This window comes from Zootoca vivipara, chromosome 3 (assembly GCF_963506605.1).
Source record: "Zootoca vivipara chromosome 3, rZooViv1.1, whole genome shotgun sequence".
NCBI classification, from domain to species: domain Eukaryota; kingdom Metazoa; phylum Chordata; class Lepidosauria; order Squamata; family Lacertidae; genus Zootoca; species Zootoca vivipara.
The window spans coordinates 64,769,281-64,784,392 of record NC_083278.1 but is presented as its reverse complement, the minus strand read 5'-3'; the positions used below and the strand labels follow the sequence as shown (position 1 = coordinate 64,784,392).

The window sequence follows — 15,112 nt, the reverse complement described above, 5'->3', positions numbered from 1 at the left end:
TTTGCCCAGCGTGGGAAGCGGGAGAGCGACACCCGCGGCCACACGCGCCACTGACAACAAACACCCTCGCAGGTGCTGCTCCGGCGCCGCAGCAGGACAGGCGCGCGCCCTCATTCTCGGGATGGCGGGCTAGCCGGGCGCGCTGTGTGGCTCGCTGAGATGGAGTCGCGCCGCGCGCGTGCACAGCTAGCCTCGCGCAGCATCCCTCCGCGGGGGGGGGGGGGGAACAAAACGCAGCACCCCGAGTCAGCTCCCCCTCCCTCCGTCTCTCGTCGTCCCAGTAGACGCGCACGCACCTGCTTTCCTTCCCATCCCACACGCGCGCAGAGAAAACCCCCGTGCCTGTGGCTGAGGAGAAGCTCCGCGCGCTTTGCAGAAGCGAAGGGGCGGAGGGTAGTGAGAGAGAAGAGGCGGAGCTTTCTCGGCCGCGGCTGCTGCTAGGTGCAGCAGTGCGTGTGTATTCGCCTGTCGCTGGGGTGGGATTGTTGCCCGCGGTAACCAGGGAGCCAGCAGCCCGAGGCGTCTGGCAGCTCCGGAGCCCTGGGATTCGGGAGAGAGGCAGCGGTTCGGGTGTCGTCCGCAGAGGGGCCGAGCAGGGAGCGCTGGCCAAAGGGGAGCACCAGCAGCTGCGAAGAGTCCCGGACGGGGAGCGTGAAGGAGGTACAAAACCCACAGCCGGCATTGGAGGGCTCTCGCGTCCCTCCTCGCCGGGCGGCGCAGAGGGGATGCTTCTGCTTTCTGCGCTGTCATGTCCGTCGAGGAGGCAGGCTGGGGCAGGGCAGGTACAAGGGACAGCATTGCTGCCGCCTTCGGAATCGGGCAGGTGGAAGGGCGCCTTGAGATCTAGAGCTCTGCATCATCGACTCGCAGGCAATGAAGCCGGAGCCTAGGGCCATCCAAAGCAAATTTGGGGCAAAAGTCGTTCTCTTGATTTGTGGGGTTCTCAGCTTCGTGGGCGACTGAGCCAGATCTAAAATCAAGTATTTTTTTGGGGGGGGGGAGGAAAAACAGCCCAAAAATCGATTATGGATATTTATCCAACACAAAATACAATGTTGGCTGCTGACTGGGGAGGGATGGCAGGGTGGGCAATATTTGCAAGCGGTAAACTGGCAGGGGAAGACAGGAGTGCCTGGCGTGCTCTGGTCCATGGGGTCGCGAAGAGTCGGACACAACTAAACAACAACAACAAGCTGGATATACCTGTCACTCTGATAGTTTATATTCAGCTCATGTAACTGAAAGCAAAATAACTTTTGCCTTGGAAGTGATGACTCACTTTTTTGGTGCCTGTTTACTCTTGCATTTTTCTTTTTCTTTTTGAGAGCTGAAGAATAGTTTTGCTTAATATGTGCAAAAGTGCAACCAATAACCCATGACTACAACTGGACTAATCTGCTATATGTACAACTTCAAGCAGAAACATTTAGAAGCCAGTTCATTTCACACTGAAAATTCCGTTAGTCCATAACAAGCCAGCACTGGAAATTCTGTTGGTGGATTAGCTCAGCCTAGGAGGTAGTCAGTTGCTCAGTGATTTACAGCTCTTTCTGGTCAAGGCACCTCATGAAACATTTTGTGGGTTGGTACTTTTTATCCGCTGGGCTGTTGTAACCTTGTAATTTGTTGTTGTGCTACTACTGATTGTAACACTAGTAACCAGCTTTGCACACAAAGCAGTTCATGCTAATGCCAAGAAATCAACAGCCTTCCTGTGTGTGCATGTGTGACTATATTTTTGTCCATATGGCTTTGGACACCTACAGGGTGCTGAGATTCATAGAATCAAGTCATAGAATTATAGTGTTGGCAGGGACCCCAAGGGTCAAAACCCCTGGACTGTTGTCTGAGCAGAACTAAAAGCATTGTATTATTTTATTCATTCATTTGATTTATATACCACGCTTCATCAAAAGATCTCAGGGCAGTTCACAAAATAAAAACACAAGATAAAAGCACAAATAAATAGTCAAAACAATAACCTCCCCTCCCACAAACACTTTAAAAAAGCTATGTTTGTGATACTAATCCTGGCCCAATTTGTAAATAATGAATTATGTATTTTATTTCCAACAGAGGAACAGGTGTATTTTAGCATTTGGTCCTAACAAATAACTGCATAATAAAATGTTCATAATTATAGTTTTTTCCAGCGTGGTGGTGGTGTTTAAAAAAAACTATTTTAGAAGAAACAAATCTTCTAAGAGCATTAATCAATGTCGCAATGCTTCATACACTTCTTTGTGAGAAAATCTCTTTGAACACAGTAATTTACTTCTGAGTAAACATGCATGACATTGAGGGGCAAGGCTGGAGTCTTGGGCATATTTGCAGCTAGTCTGGTCGTTTACATGCTTATTTGGTGATAGTTTCACTGAAACCAGGGATCAGCTACTCAGTAGGTGTGCAGCTACCACATAGGATTGTGGCTTTACAAGGAAACAACTGTCATTGAACTTAAAGCATGTGCAGGATCAGGATGCTTAGCTTAATAAATGGCATACTAGAAACTTAAAGGAAACATATTTCACTATAAGTGTTGCCCCTCCTTACTTTATGAGCTTTTATTTGTTATATACAATAACTTCAATTTTGTAATAGTCTTGGGGCAGTCATTTTATGAAAGCAGATGTTATTTTCAGGAATGCATGATACATTTTTGACCTAGTACACACTGTTTCGGATCAAAAGTGGAAGCATCTAAACTAGTTTTCTCCAGTTCTTAAAACTTGTGTTACCTACTGTGGCTCCCCAATCCAGCATCAATAGCTCTGTCTATGGTTGAGTATGCAATGGTATTTGCACACAGTTGTAAGCTCAGGGGCTGTTACTGAGTTGAAGGGTCAATGAATTTGAGAAGTAATTCTGCACTAACAATATGACAGGTTAACTCTGACTCCCATCTCAAATCACTTAAGTGGAAAAAAATATGAACAGTGCAGCTTTTTAGGAATGTTTTATGCTCAAGTCACTTTGGAATAATGGAGCAGAAAGGGAGGTGACCACCTGAAATCACCTCATTGGTGGGAGGATTTATTCTACACAGGGCTTGACTGGTGCCATCTACCTCTAGAACCCTCCCTGCAGCTTAACATATATTTTCTCCCAATGTCCCATCCACCCCCTTCAATGAGGCTTGAGACTCACTGAGCTAACCTCAACTAGAATAGTATAAAGTAGTATGCAGAACTTGTTTTCTTCCTTCCTTTTCATTTGTGATGAGGCTGACTCTGATTCTCAACTTCCATAAACTTTTTTTTTTAATTTAGTGACTAATGATTCTACTGTTTGTTACTTATTATGAACAGGATGGACCTTAATCTTCGGACTGCCCAAGTATCATGTGATTTAGAAAGCTGTAGAGGGAGCATATGTTGTATTTCAAACAAAAAGTTTACTTAATGGCTTGGAAACAATAGGTTTAAAAATTATAATGTGTATCTTGGCTTACTGAAGCTGAATTATAAATGTGAAAGACCAAAAGTTCCCCACTCCTGTTCCACAACCAGACTTCCTGTTCGACTGGGCTCTGCTAACTTTCATGAAGCCAGTGTGAATTACATCACTTGATGATATGGACACAAGTATCCAGGAAAAGAAAATATTTTCTTTCTGTTTTGAGAGATAGGAAGGGAAATGTCACCATAATTTTGCATTTCATCTATACCTCAGGACACCCCCCCACCCTCAGTAGTACAAAGAAATGAAGTGTCACTTTATATTATCTTAATAGCACTGCAAGACCTGCCAGACTTAATGACTACCATATATATTTGTGCCTTGATCATCTTTCCAATGTTACACTCCTTTCCAGAAGTACGGTAGGCTGCCTTATCTCTGCAGACCCATGCTAACTGAGAGTGCATGCCCTTGAATTTAATTGAGGTTACTTCTGAGTAAACATGTACAGGATCACACTGCACTTTCTTAGTCAGATGTAAATCACACTGAATTCAATTCGATTTTCTGATGAATAATCATGGTTAGGATTGGGGAATAGGAGTACATCTCTCTCTCTCTCTCTCTCTCTCTCTCTCACACACACACACACACACACACACACACACACACACACACCTCGTGCAATATCAGAGCTGTGTATAGCAATATAAAATCATCACGAAACATTAAAAGCACTACTGAACCTTCTGCAACTTTAAGCCCATGTGGAGAACCTGCTGCACTCCAGACGTTGTTGGAATCTGACTCCTATAATTCCCACTCAACATAGCCAACAACGTCTAGAGGGCCACAGGTCCCCTATTCCTGTTGTTAATGATCTGCTCATTTTTTATTTTTTGGTTTTCATTTCCATACAGCTTGTGCATAGCCTTCTCCCTCCCCTCCTTATGAAAGCTCATTCCACAATAAACTAATTACTCAGTCTGTTTGCCACAAGACTTTTTGTATTGCCATTATAACCTGATATTTCTGGTTCTCAGAAATTTGTCTTAATGTTTTAGAGGCATGTTGAGAATGCAAACAAGTTCCAGTATTGCATGAGCAGCAGTAGGAAGTGATTATTACATAGTATTTGTTTGTATTTATATGTGGAAGTTGAAGCTGTTATCATGGCTAAAGGTAAAGTAAAGTAAAGTATGCCCAAGGGAAAGCAAGATAAGTTCTAATGCCCTGATTTTATAACTTGGCAGTCCCAGAATGAGAAGGCGCAAGATCATTTCCTCACAATGCAATGCCAATGTTTATGTTGCTGATTTGACCTTAGAACTGATTCCAGGTCAACACAGTGTGAGTAATTCAACAGCATTTGTAGAAGAAGCAGTTGCACCAGTGATCTACAATGGCAGATCACATTGTAGATCACCCATGGTGTTTTGGTTGTTTGGGATTTTAAAGACTTGTACAACTCTAAACAAGGCTTTCCTGTAGTAAGTGCTTATGGTAGCCAAGTAGAGTTCAAATTTTAGAGAGTAAAGTAGATTACCGTATCTCAACCCCACTTGTCAGGCATAGAATTATGCCTTTAGGTGTGGTGGTACAAGCCCTTATTTTTTCTTCTTCAGTTAAAGCAGATGAAGAGGAATGGGTTGCCTAGGATCACATATTAATATTATTAATTAGATGCATTTGAATGGAAAACACGCCATGTTATTTGGGAATCATTATCTTTGAAGACCTTCCCACAATTGTCATTATCGTGTCTGGCAGACCTGTCCTGTATCTCCTTGTGTTTTGTAAGGAGGGCTCATAAATGAGTAGTAAAAATGGTTGTGTGAGCTAGGGGCATCTGTGTGAACACTCTACATGCAGTAACAACAGCTTCCAGGATGATGACAGTACTTTAAAATGGAACTGCATATAAAACATCAATGACAACATTGACAACCACAAGTCACACAATTGCTTCCTCTACACACTTCCACCTCCCCTCACCCTACAAATACAGGGTTGGCCCTGGATGAATACATGATGTGAACAGGCCCTAAAATGTTTCAGATTCCATACCATTGACCGTTTATGTTAAAAAAAGAAAGATTCAGCAATAACTTTATGGCAGTTTGATCTCAAGTCATATGTCAGCTTTTTAGGAAGAAAGTAATTGAAACTGGATTTTTAGGGGCACAATTAATTATTTGCTTCTTAGTGAATGTACAAAAAGCAACTTTTAAAAGGCAAAAGGGACACATGGTGCAATAGGAATGACATGTAAGTGTTTGATGATATTGCAATAAATTTGAAAGAAAGGAAGCCCGGTTATGTGTTTATTTCATGGAACCTTATCCGTTTGACTATTCATACTTCATTCACAGTTGTTCATCTTGCATGTATATTTTTCCATGTAAAAACAACTAACTTTTGAATAATACCAAAAGGTGTGTGGTAATTCTGCTGAACGTCTAAGATTGCTGAAGTGGGCATACTGTTGATGTTGTCTCCTCTTCTGTTAATGCTCTTTCTCTGCCCATCTGTTGCAGCTTAATTTCCTTTTGTTTAGACAAGTCTAGTTTTCCACCCTACACAAAGAAGTGTAACATTTACCACAAATTGTGTAGCTTGGAGGCTCACTTTACATTTAGAAAGATAATTAATTGGCTTTATTACACTTGGGTAATAAAGCTTAAAAAAATATTGGTATTCAACAGTTTGTGTAAACAAAATGTAAACAAGCTATTCTAAATTAGTGGTAGATGTGAATTTTAATTTATATTCAAAATCTGTAGAGTGTTTCCTAATACTGATTCTAATATATTGTCTCCATATAACTTGAAGGAACTAATGCATGGTAATCGATTTAACACTGAGAGTTTAAGGAAATAATAATTTTGTATGCAATAAAATAAAACCAATTTAATTCATATTTTAATCAGATAATGAAAGTTACTTTTATGTATTTCAACAGTATACTACTTAGCTCTTATGTATTAGGATATAACTTGCATAAATGCAGCATACCATTCTAATATCCCATATTGATCAAATTATGTCAGTATTGTCATCTTTGCATCTTGTCATCCAGTGATCTGGTGTTTAGACCATTTTATTGATACATAAAACGCATATCAAGCATACACTAACCGATGAAAGCTCTAGTCTTTAAGGTGTTGCAATAATTATTGTAATGGTTGTTGCGACAGAGTAACATAGCTGTCCCTTTGAAATGTTGCTTGTACACGTGATCCTAGTTAGGGTATGTGTTCTACAGGTGTATCCATCCTTCTGGCCTAGAAAATAGTGTAAAGTCACATTTTATACTTGCACAGCTCTATACACTGCATGGATGGAAGACCACCAGTCAGATATCAGAGGCAGTAAAGTTTCTGAATACCTGTAGCTGGAAAGTGTAGAGGCAGAGAGGAATCTTGTTCTCTGGTCCTGCTTGTTGGCTTCCCACAAGCATCTGGCTGAATGCTGTGAGAACAGAATGCTGGACTAGATGGTCATTGGCCTGATCCAGCAGGCCCTTCTTATGCTCTGATGTTTTTTAATGAACCATATACAGTATAAGGCATGCTGAACTTGTTTGGAAAAAGAGCAAAGAGTGTTCTTGACAGTGGGAAGCATTCTTATTTTCATGAATTTCCTTTTTATCACATATATACCAACATCCCACACAATGATGGTTTACAAGCCATAAGGAACACCATTTCAGATAAAACCACAGCGGACTTTGCTACCAAACTCTGCCACTTTGTCCTTACCCACAACCACTTCAAATTTGGTGATGACCTGTTCCTCCAGATCAGCGGCACAGCCATGGGCACCCGCATGGCCCCACAGTATGCCAACATCTTCATGGCAGATTTAGAACAACGTTTCCTTAACTCCTACCCACTCAAACCTCTCCTGTACCTGCGATACATTGACGATATTTTTATTATCTGGACACATGGACAACAGACCCTGGAAACCTTCCACCAGACATTCAATGACTTTCACCCCACCATCAACCTAACAATGAACCAATCTATGCAAGAAATACATTTTTTGGACACTACTATAAAAATACAGGATGGACGTATAGACACCACCTTATACAGAAAACCAACTGACCGACAAACATATCTACATGCTTCTAGCTACCATCCCAAACATACCAAACAATCCATCGTATACAGCCAGGCCTTACGTTACAACCGCATCTGTTCCAACTCTACAGACAGAGAATCTCACCTAAGAGATCTACAGCAAACCTTTTTAGAACTAAAATATCCACCTGATGAAGTTAAACAACAGATCAACAGAGCCAGACAGATACCTAGAGAGAACCTGCTGCAAGACAGACCCAAAAAAGAAAATAACAGAACACCACTAGTCATCACATACAGCTCCCAAGCTAAAAAAGTACAACGCATCATCAGAGATCTACAGCCTCTCCTGGACAATGACCGCTCCCTTTCTCAAGCTCTGGGAGGAAGACCTTTCATTGCCTACAGACAGCCACCCAATCTTAAACAACTCCTCACCCACAATAATACAACCACCAGACTTAACATGGACACTGGTACCAGAGCCTGCAATAAACCCAGATGCCAACTTTGCTGCCACATACACCCAGACAACACCATTACTGGCCCCAACAACATCCAACATACAATCTCAGGACTATTTAATTGCTCATCCTCTAACATTGTGTATGCCATCAAATGCCAACAGTGCCCTTCAGCTCTCTATATTGGACAAACAGGCCAAACCCTACGCCAAAGGATAAATGGACATAAATCTGACATCAGGAACCAGAAGACAGAAAAACCAGTAGGAGAACACTTCAATCTCCCAGGACATTCTATACAAGATCTCAAAGTAGCTGTCTTACTACAAAATAATTTCAGAAATAGACTGGAAAGAGAAGTTGCTGAATTGCAACTTATCACCAAGCTCAAAACCATGGAGGGACCTGGTTTGAACAGAGATATCGGGTTCTTATCTCATTATACATGATAAGCGATCTTCAGCCATCTCAACCCTTGCTTTTTCATGCAAAACCATTTGCAGTCGTTTGCGGTCATCAACAGCTATCAGTCAGTCAATCACCCATTTCCACCACCCTTCTGAGTGATCCCCCCTCCCCATCCCCACCCCTCCCCACCCCTTCTCTACATAAGTGCCTGGAAACTTCCATTTCACTGTATCTGAAGAAGTGTGCATGCACACGAAAGCTCATACCAAAATAAAAACTTAGTTGGTCTTTAAGGTGCTACTGAAGGAATTTTTTTATTTTACTTTTTATCACAGGCTTCCTCTTCCACATATTCCTTTTCTAATGGTTGTTTTGTCTATACTATAGGCTGCCTAGTGGCCTCCACTAACAACAAAGCACTTCTAGACTCTTTCAGCGAAGCGAAGCTGCCATTCCTTGGGGATGGATGACTGTTAAATGTACCTTATTTCAGAACATTCTGGTTCAATAGACTAAATGTATTTATATCTATAAGCATCCTGACAGTCATTATAATTTCTGCTAACCTACACTTCTTAAAAGGAGGTGCACATTGCACACAGAGTAATACTTTTCAATAAAATACCACTTCATCTCATTCATCTTTGGCCACATTTAGAAAAACATAAACAAATATGCACAAGCCAATTGCCTCTACAGGCAGCCCCTTGGTGAAACTTACGTTTAAACAAGGAAGTCTCTAATTAACCATAGTTTCTGTCTTGTCTGAATTGGGAAACTGTGGTTGCCACCTTCAGAACAAGCCAAGATATACATCCTGGCTTCTTCTGAAGCTGGTAACCATAGAACCAAAAGACTCGTGTGTATCTTGATTTAATAAGCTGAGATATGATCATCTGAACTGGGCCATTGCATCTTTCATTCCATTTCTCCTTCCACCAGAGATGCCATACATGAGCCATTTTGTTGTGCATCAGTTTGCCACAGATAGGTGAAACATTTGCTGGCCACAAATCACAGTGTGATGAGAAGAAGAAGAAAGAGGTTTAATGGAACAGAAAACTGGATTATTGTATCAAGCCTTGATTACATATAGTGTGTGCTGTGTATCTGAATATGCAAAGGCAATCCCCCCCCCCCAAGGAATCTGTTTGAAACCCTGCCATAGGGCATGGCCTTAACCTTTGAATTTTAAGGTTCATTTCATAACAGCTCCCTTATAAGTGAGAGGAAACACTGAACAAATTATCTCCTTTTTAAAGGATGGATAAATAAATATATCACAATAAGAGGTGTTCCTGTTATAGCAACAGACAGCTCTATCCTAAGCTTGTTAAATGTATTTTGAATCCCATGATACCTAGCCGTTCATAGTTGATAATCTATGTTATTATAAATGATTGGCCTGATTCACTTACAGTCTTTAATCAATGCTGCTGGTGGTGTGTGTGTGTGTACGTGTGTGTGTACGTGTGTACTTCCTGATTTTTAAATAAATGCTGTGCTGTTAGAGGACAAAAATGTTTTATATTGCATAATTTATATTACAGAAGAACACTTAAAATTTGCCACACTGAAAAGTAAGATGATATTAAGAGAGTAAACAAATCCTATGTCTGAAGGCATAAATGATTGCCTGTGGGACTCAAGGAAAATACTTCTGGCATTATCCTACTACTAGTACACTGTACTACTACACCACAATATCCCCCCATGTGCAGTTACAACTGCACTGTTGCTGCAAAAAACAGCTTTGTGTGCAAGTCATAGGTAGAGCAGAATAAACTGCTGAATATAAGTACAGTGCGAAAATCTGGTGAGGAAACTAAGAAGTCTAGGCAGTGGCACAAACAATTAATAAAGCCATGTTTTGAAGACAAGCCTTTTTTCAGGCTGAAATTCTATACTTTATGCAGTTTCCTATGAGTATGCGCCATTAAACTTGGTGGATTTAGTTTTAAGTAAGACTATATAAAATTGTACTGTCAGTGTAAGTATGTTGCTATATTTAAATGTTTGAGTACATGCTTCATTAGAATGTGTTGAGTACATAGATACTTTATGCCCCATTTGGTTTTTCAAATTGGCCCCTGTGACGAAAGTACTCTACTTTCCGTCTTTATTGTACAACCTACTTCTCAGATTGTGCAAGGCTTTAATGTGGATGTCCTGAGGTAAAGTTCACCTCCCACTATCCCAGTTATTCTCCTTATAAACCCCCTCACAACGCTTGGAGTTTAAAGGTAAAATGAAAGTGCTCTTCCAGCCCAAAACGTGGCACGGTTTCTTTTAAGCTCTGAGGGGAAATATGAGACTATTCTTAATGTACACAACAGTAAGGGGTTCTCCTCACTCGAGCTTTCCCCCACTTGAAGCTTTCCTCCCACCTGAGGAAACTTTGTGTCACCCTCGAACCAGTCTCCCTCTTCCTTCTCCTCTCAGTGCACTCAAGGGACAACAACCTATTCCTTCTGCCTTAGATAAGGGGTTTTGTCCTTTTAATGAGTATCCCCACCAGATGAGCCATAAATACCACTGCTGGAAAGATCACACAGACGATAGTACAGATGGAACTTTAATTTAACATTTAATGTCTTATGAACTTAACGGTTGCATTCGAGGTTCATGTGTACAAGCATGTGGTTTCAATGGAACTGTTCTTGTTAAACATATAACTGCAAACCTCACCAAATCTTCACCTAACACTACTCTATAAACCTATTCTACCATCACCCACGCTCTCCCAACTCCCTCTCTCTCCCCAACTGTCAACTGTCACTAACTGCCGTTTTCTCCTCATAGAATGTTCGTAACCCCGCCCCCACAAGCATGTGATGTAACTCAGGGTAGGAGATGCATTAATGCTTATACATCCAGGCTGTGACCAAATATATCATCCTAGGGTTATTTCGTTACAGCCCCTCTTTTTGAGAAGAATGCAGAGGTGGATGCTGTTCTCTGGCATAAGAGGACAGGAAATGTTTGGAGGTGTTGGGGAAAGAGAAATCTGGGATGGAGCTGTGTGACCTGACAATTCTGGCCCATTGTGTTCTGAGGGCCACATTCTGTCCTTCTGCCTCACTTGTCCCTTTGCTGCAGTGTTAGAAATTGAGATATGAAAGCTAGGTGCTAAATGGCACTTTAAACCTAGTAAAATAAAAAAATTCCTTCAGTAGCACCTTAAAGACCAACTAAGTTTTTATTTTGGTATGAGCTTTCGTGTGCATGCACACTTCTTCAGGTATCTGAAGAAGTGTGCATGCACACGAAAGCTCATACCAAAATAAAAACTTAGTTGGTCTTTAAGGTGCTACTGAAGGAATTTTTTTATTTTACTTCGATCCAGACCAACACGGCTACCTACCTGTAACCAGAACTTTAAACCTAGGTTATAAGCACTGCAATGGGATGTGTAGCCACACTTTTTAAATAAGAATACAAAGCTGACAATGAATGAGCTGCAGCTAAAATCTTATTCATTTTTCACATAGTCTAGTCCTCATCTGAAGACTGCAAAACAAACAAACAAACAAAACCATACATCCCCTGCCCACCTACCTAATATTATTATGAGGGTCTCTTTTCCAGTCCTAAGAGAGCAGCTGGAAGTGGGGAGGCAGAAAAAGGTCCTTCTTTGGCTCCAGCAGTGGCAGTTTTAATCTGAAATCTTAGGTGCGGTACTGCTCCCAGAGCTCAGAAACTGCTCACCACCACCACCACCACCACCACCATCATCATAAATTAATTTATACCCCACCAATCTGGCTGGGTTTCCCCAGCCACTCTGGGGGGCTCCCAACAGAATATTAAACAGAATAAAACTTCAAACATTAAAAACTTCCCTAAACAAGGCTGCCTTCAGCTGTCTTCTAAAAGTCAGACAGTTGTTTATTTCCTTGACATCTGATGGGAGGGTGTTCCACAGGGCAGGTGCCACTACTGAGAAGGGCCCCTGCCTGGTTCTCTATAACCTCACTTCTTGCAGTGAGGGAACCACCAGATGACCCTTGGTGCTGGACCTCAGTGTCTGGGCTGGACGATGGGGGTGGAGACGCTCCTTCAGGTATATTGGGCCAAGGCTGTTTAGGTCTTTAAAGGTCAGCACCAACATTTTGAATTGTGCTCAGAAACGAATTGGGAGCCAATGTTGGTCTCTCAGGACCAGTGTTATGTGGTCTCGGTGGCCACTCCGAGTCACCAGTCTAACTGCCACATTCTGGATTAGTTTCAGTTTCCAGGTCACCTTCAACAGTAGCCCCACATAGAGCGCATTGCAGTAGTCCAAGCAGGAGATAGCTAGAGCATGCACCACTCTGGTGAGGCAATCTGCAGGCAAAACGCACCTAGAACAATGGGAGTTTCGAATGCTGCTTTGCTGCCGATAATAAGATAGCTTAGCTATCTCTTCCCATACTTGCTCCTCTCAGTTCTGCCTATTACTTACTGAGGCCTTTTGTGAGGTAGGCTTTTATATTACTTTCTTCCACCATCACTTGGTAGTTATTCATTTTTCTACACTCCGGCTAGTCCTTCTTTCTGTCTTGGCTGGGTGAAGAGGTAGCATTGTGAGTAAATTATGCACCCACAATGGTTGCAATTAAGTGCTTAACTACAGCGAGTGTAGTTAACTACAGAGAGTGTAGTTTTGTGTTCTGAAACCATCCAGGCTCCTTTGAATGAAAATTGTCCGTTAACTAGGTTGAAAGATGTGTGTGTATATATACCACAATCCTGAAGAGGCACATTGTTACTGTGCACAAAAGGCTTGTGCCAGCCAGCATAATTATTGTGGAATGTGTGTTGCCATCTCCAATGCAGTTATAAATGGTTAGTTCAGCATGTCAGGAATATAGATTTGTACAAAGCTGAATCCATGGCAGATGAAATGCCTATAAGATGGCATGCATGAACTCATGTTTCCCCCATTCCTTCTCTTCCACCGAAGCCATTTCCCAGCCACATAATCTTGTCTTTTAGGTGGCAGTGCTGTTGTACTGAAGGTTGAAGGGGAAACCAGCAGCAGCCCACAATTTTTAGTGTTCCTCTGGTGCAGCGGCCCTTGTGCTACATTTCCAATGCAGTGGCTCATAGAATTAGGTCATTAGTCACCTGGGACAGCTGAGGCACCCAGATTTTTGAATGTATTAGCTAGTGACAGTATAGTGAAGTATTTTTATACCACAACTGTGTTCTCTGAAGCCCACACTTGCATTTTTCTATCTTTTCAGACTTCCAGAAAGAGCATTCCTAAAGCACCGCCATTTCTGAGAGCTGCACTTGTATTGACTGAAGAGCTGCAGTGACTTAGCGAGGCATGCTGTGCTACAACTCATGATGGTTTGCAAAAAGAAGTAATCAAAATCTTACATCTCAAAGTGGATACTCTGCAAACAGCAGACTTTTTGCTACACAGTAACAATGGCCACTTCAAGACTAGTAGCAAGAACACCTCGTGATATTGCTGGTGTGATGCAGAGACTCCAAGGTAAGCAACTTAACAGAGAACAGCTGAGCTTTGCTATATTAACTTCTTCAGATGTTATTGAAGTCTAGTGGAACACAGAGCTGTTTGCCTGTGTAGGCTCTTGAAAGCATAAAGCAACACCACAGGGAAATTTTGGACCAGTCCTATTGAGATGTATGGGATATGTGCTGTTGGATTCGTTTATGTCCAGAACAAATTACAGTACTTTTATTGCCACTTCCTAACAATAAAATGCTTATAATAATAATGTTTCTGGTTCTGTATAGCTAAAGGTATTTAAAAGTGTATGAAAATGTATACAGTGGTCTATTGACCCAGACACTGCTCTCTAATCAGCCACTCCATGCACCTCTTGTGAAACTACCCAGTTTCACAAGGCAGAGGGCCTTCTTAGTAGTGACACCTGCCCTGTGGAGCGCCCTCCCACCAGGTGTCAAAGAGATGTTTAGTTGTTTACCAGACTTTTTGGAGACATCTGAAGGCAGCCCTGTTCAGGGAACTTTTTAATGTTTAATAAATCATTGTATTTTAATGTCTGTTGGAAGCCGCCCAGAGTGGCTGGGGAAACCCAGCCAGATGTGCGGGGTATAAATAATAAATTATTATTATTATTATTATTATTATTATTATTATTATTATTACCCAGCAATTTGCTCATGTAACAAGTGGCAATAGCCATCTTTGTTCAGTCATACCTCGACATCTGAACGCTTTGACTTCCGAAGGTTTCGACTTCCAAAGTCGACAACCCCAGAAGTGTTTTCGCCACGTGCACCTGGCGCATGAGATGGCCACAGAACGGATTGTCTTTGTAAGTCGAGGTACCACTGTATACAGATGAAAAGTAACACTTAAAAAACTAACTGAGATAAGTTGGATCATTTCAGTATGGGCAAAGGCTGGGTTTTGGGTTGAAGTAGCCTTGGTTGCTGTAATGGATGACCTTATCCAGGGAGAGTGTGCTATTTTTGCTGACCTCATGGTGGCTTTTGATATCACCGGACATGGTACCTTATTGGACTGACTCTGTGGGTTGGGAGTTGGATGCATTGTAATGTGGTAGCTCTGCTGCTTTCCGTAGGACTGGTTTCAGAAGGTGGCATTTGGGGACTGTGGCTTGGCCCCATGGTGGTTCTGCTGTGGAATCCCACAGGGTTTTACCATGTCTTCTCTGGTTGCTTTATGAAGTTGCTGGGAGAAGCTATCGGGGGATTTGGTGTGTGGTGTTATCAATATGCAGACAACACCAATGTCTGTTTCTCCTTGTC

General features: G+C 41.9%; 1 protein-coding gene across 1 annotated transcript in view; it reads left to right on the top strand.

Annotated features, from left to right (window-relative positions):
- Positions 1–428: 428 nt before the first annotated feature.
- SYNE1 (spectrin repeat containing nuclear envelope protein 1) overlaps positions 429–15,112 on the top strand; it is a 293,499-nt gene continuing 278,815 nt past the window's right edge. Inside the window, exons 1-2 of the mRNA XM_060272764.1 lie at positions 429–660; positions 13,588–13,844. Of these exons, the coding sequence (XP_060128747.1) occupies positions 13,778–13,844 (67 nt within the window). The 5' untranslated portion in view covers positions 429–660; positions 13,588–13,777. The remainder of the gene's footprint in view (positions 661–13,587; positions 13,845–15,112) is intronic.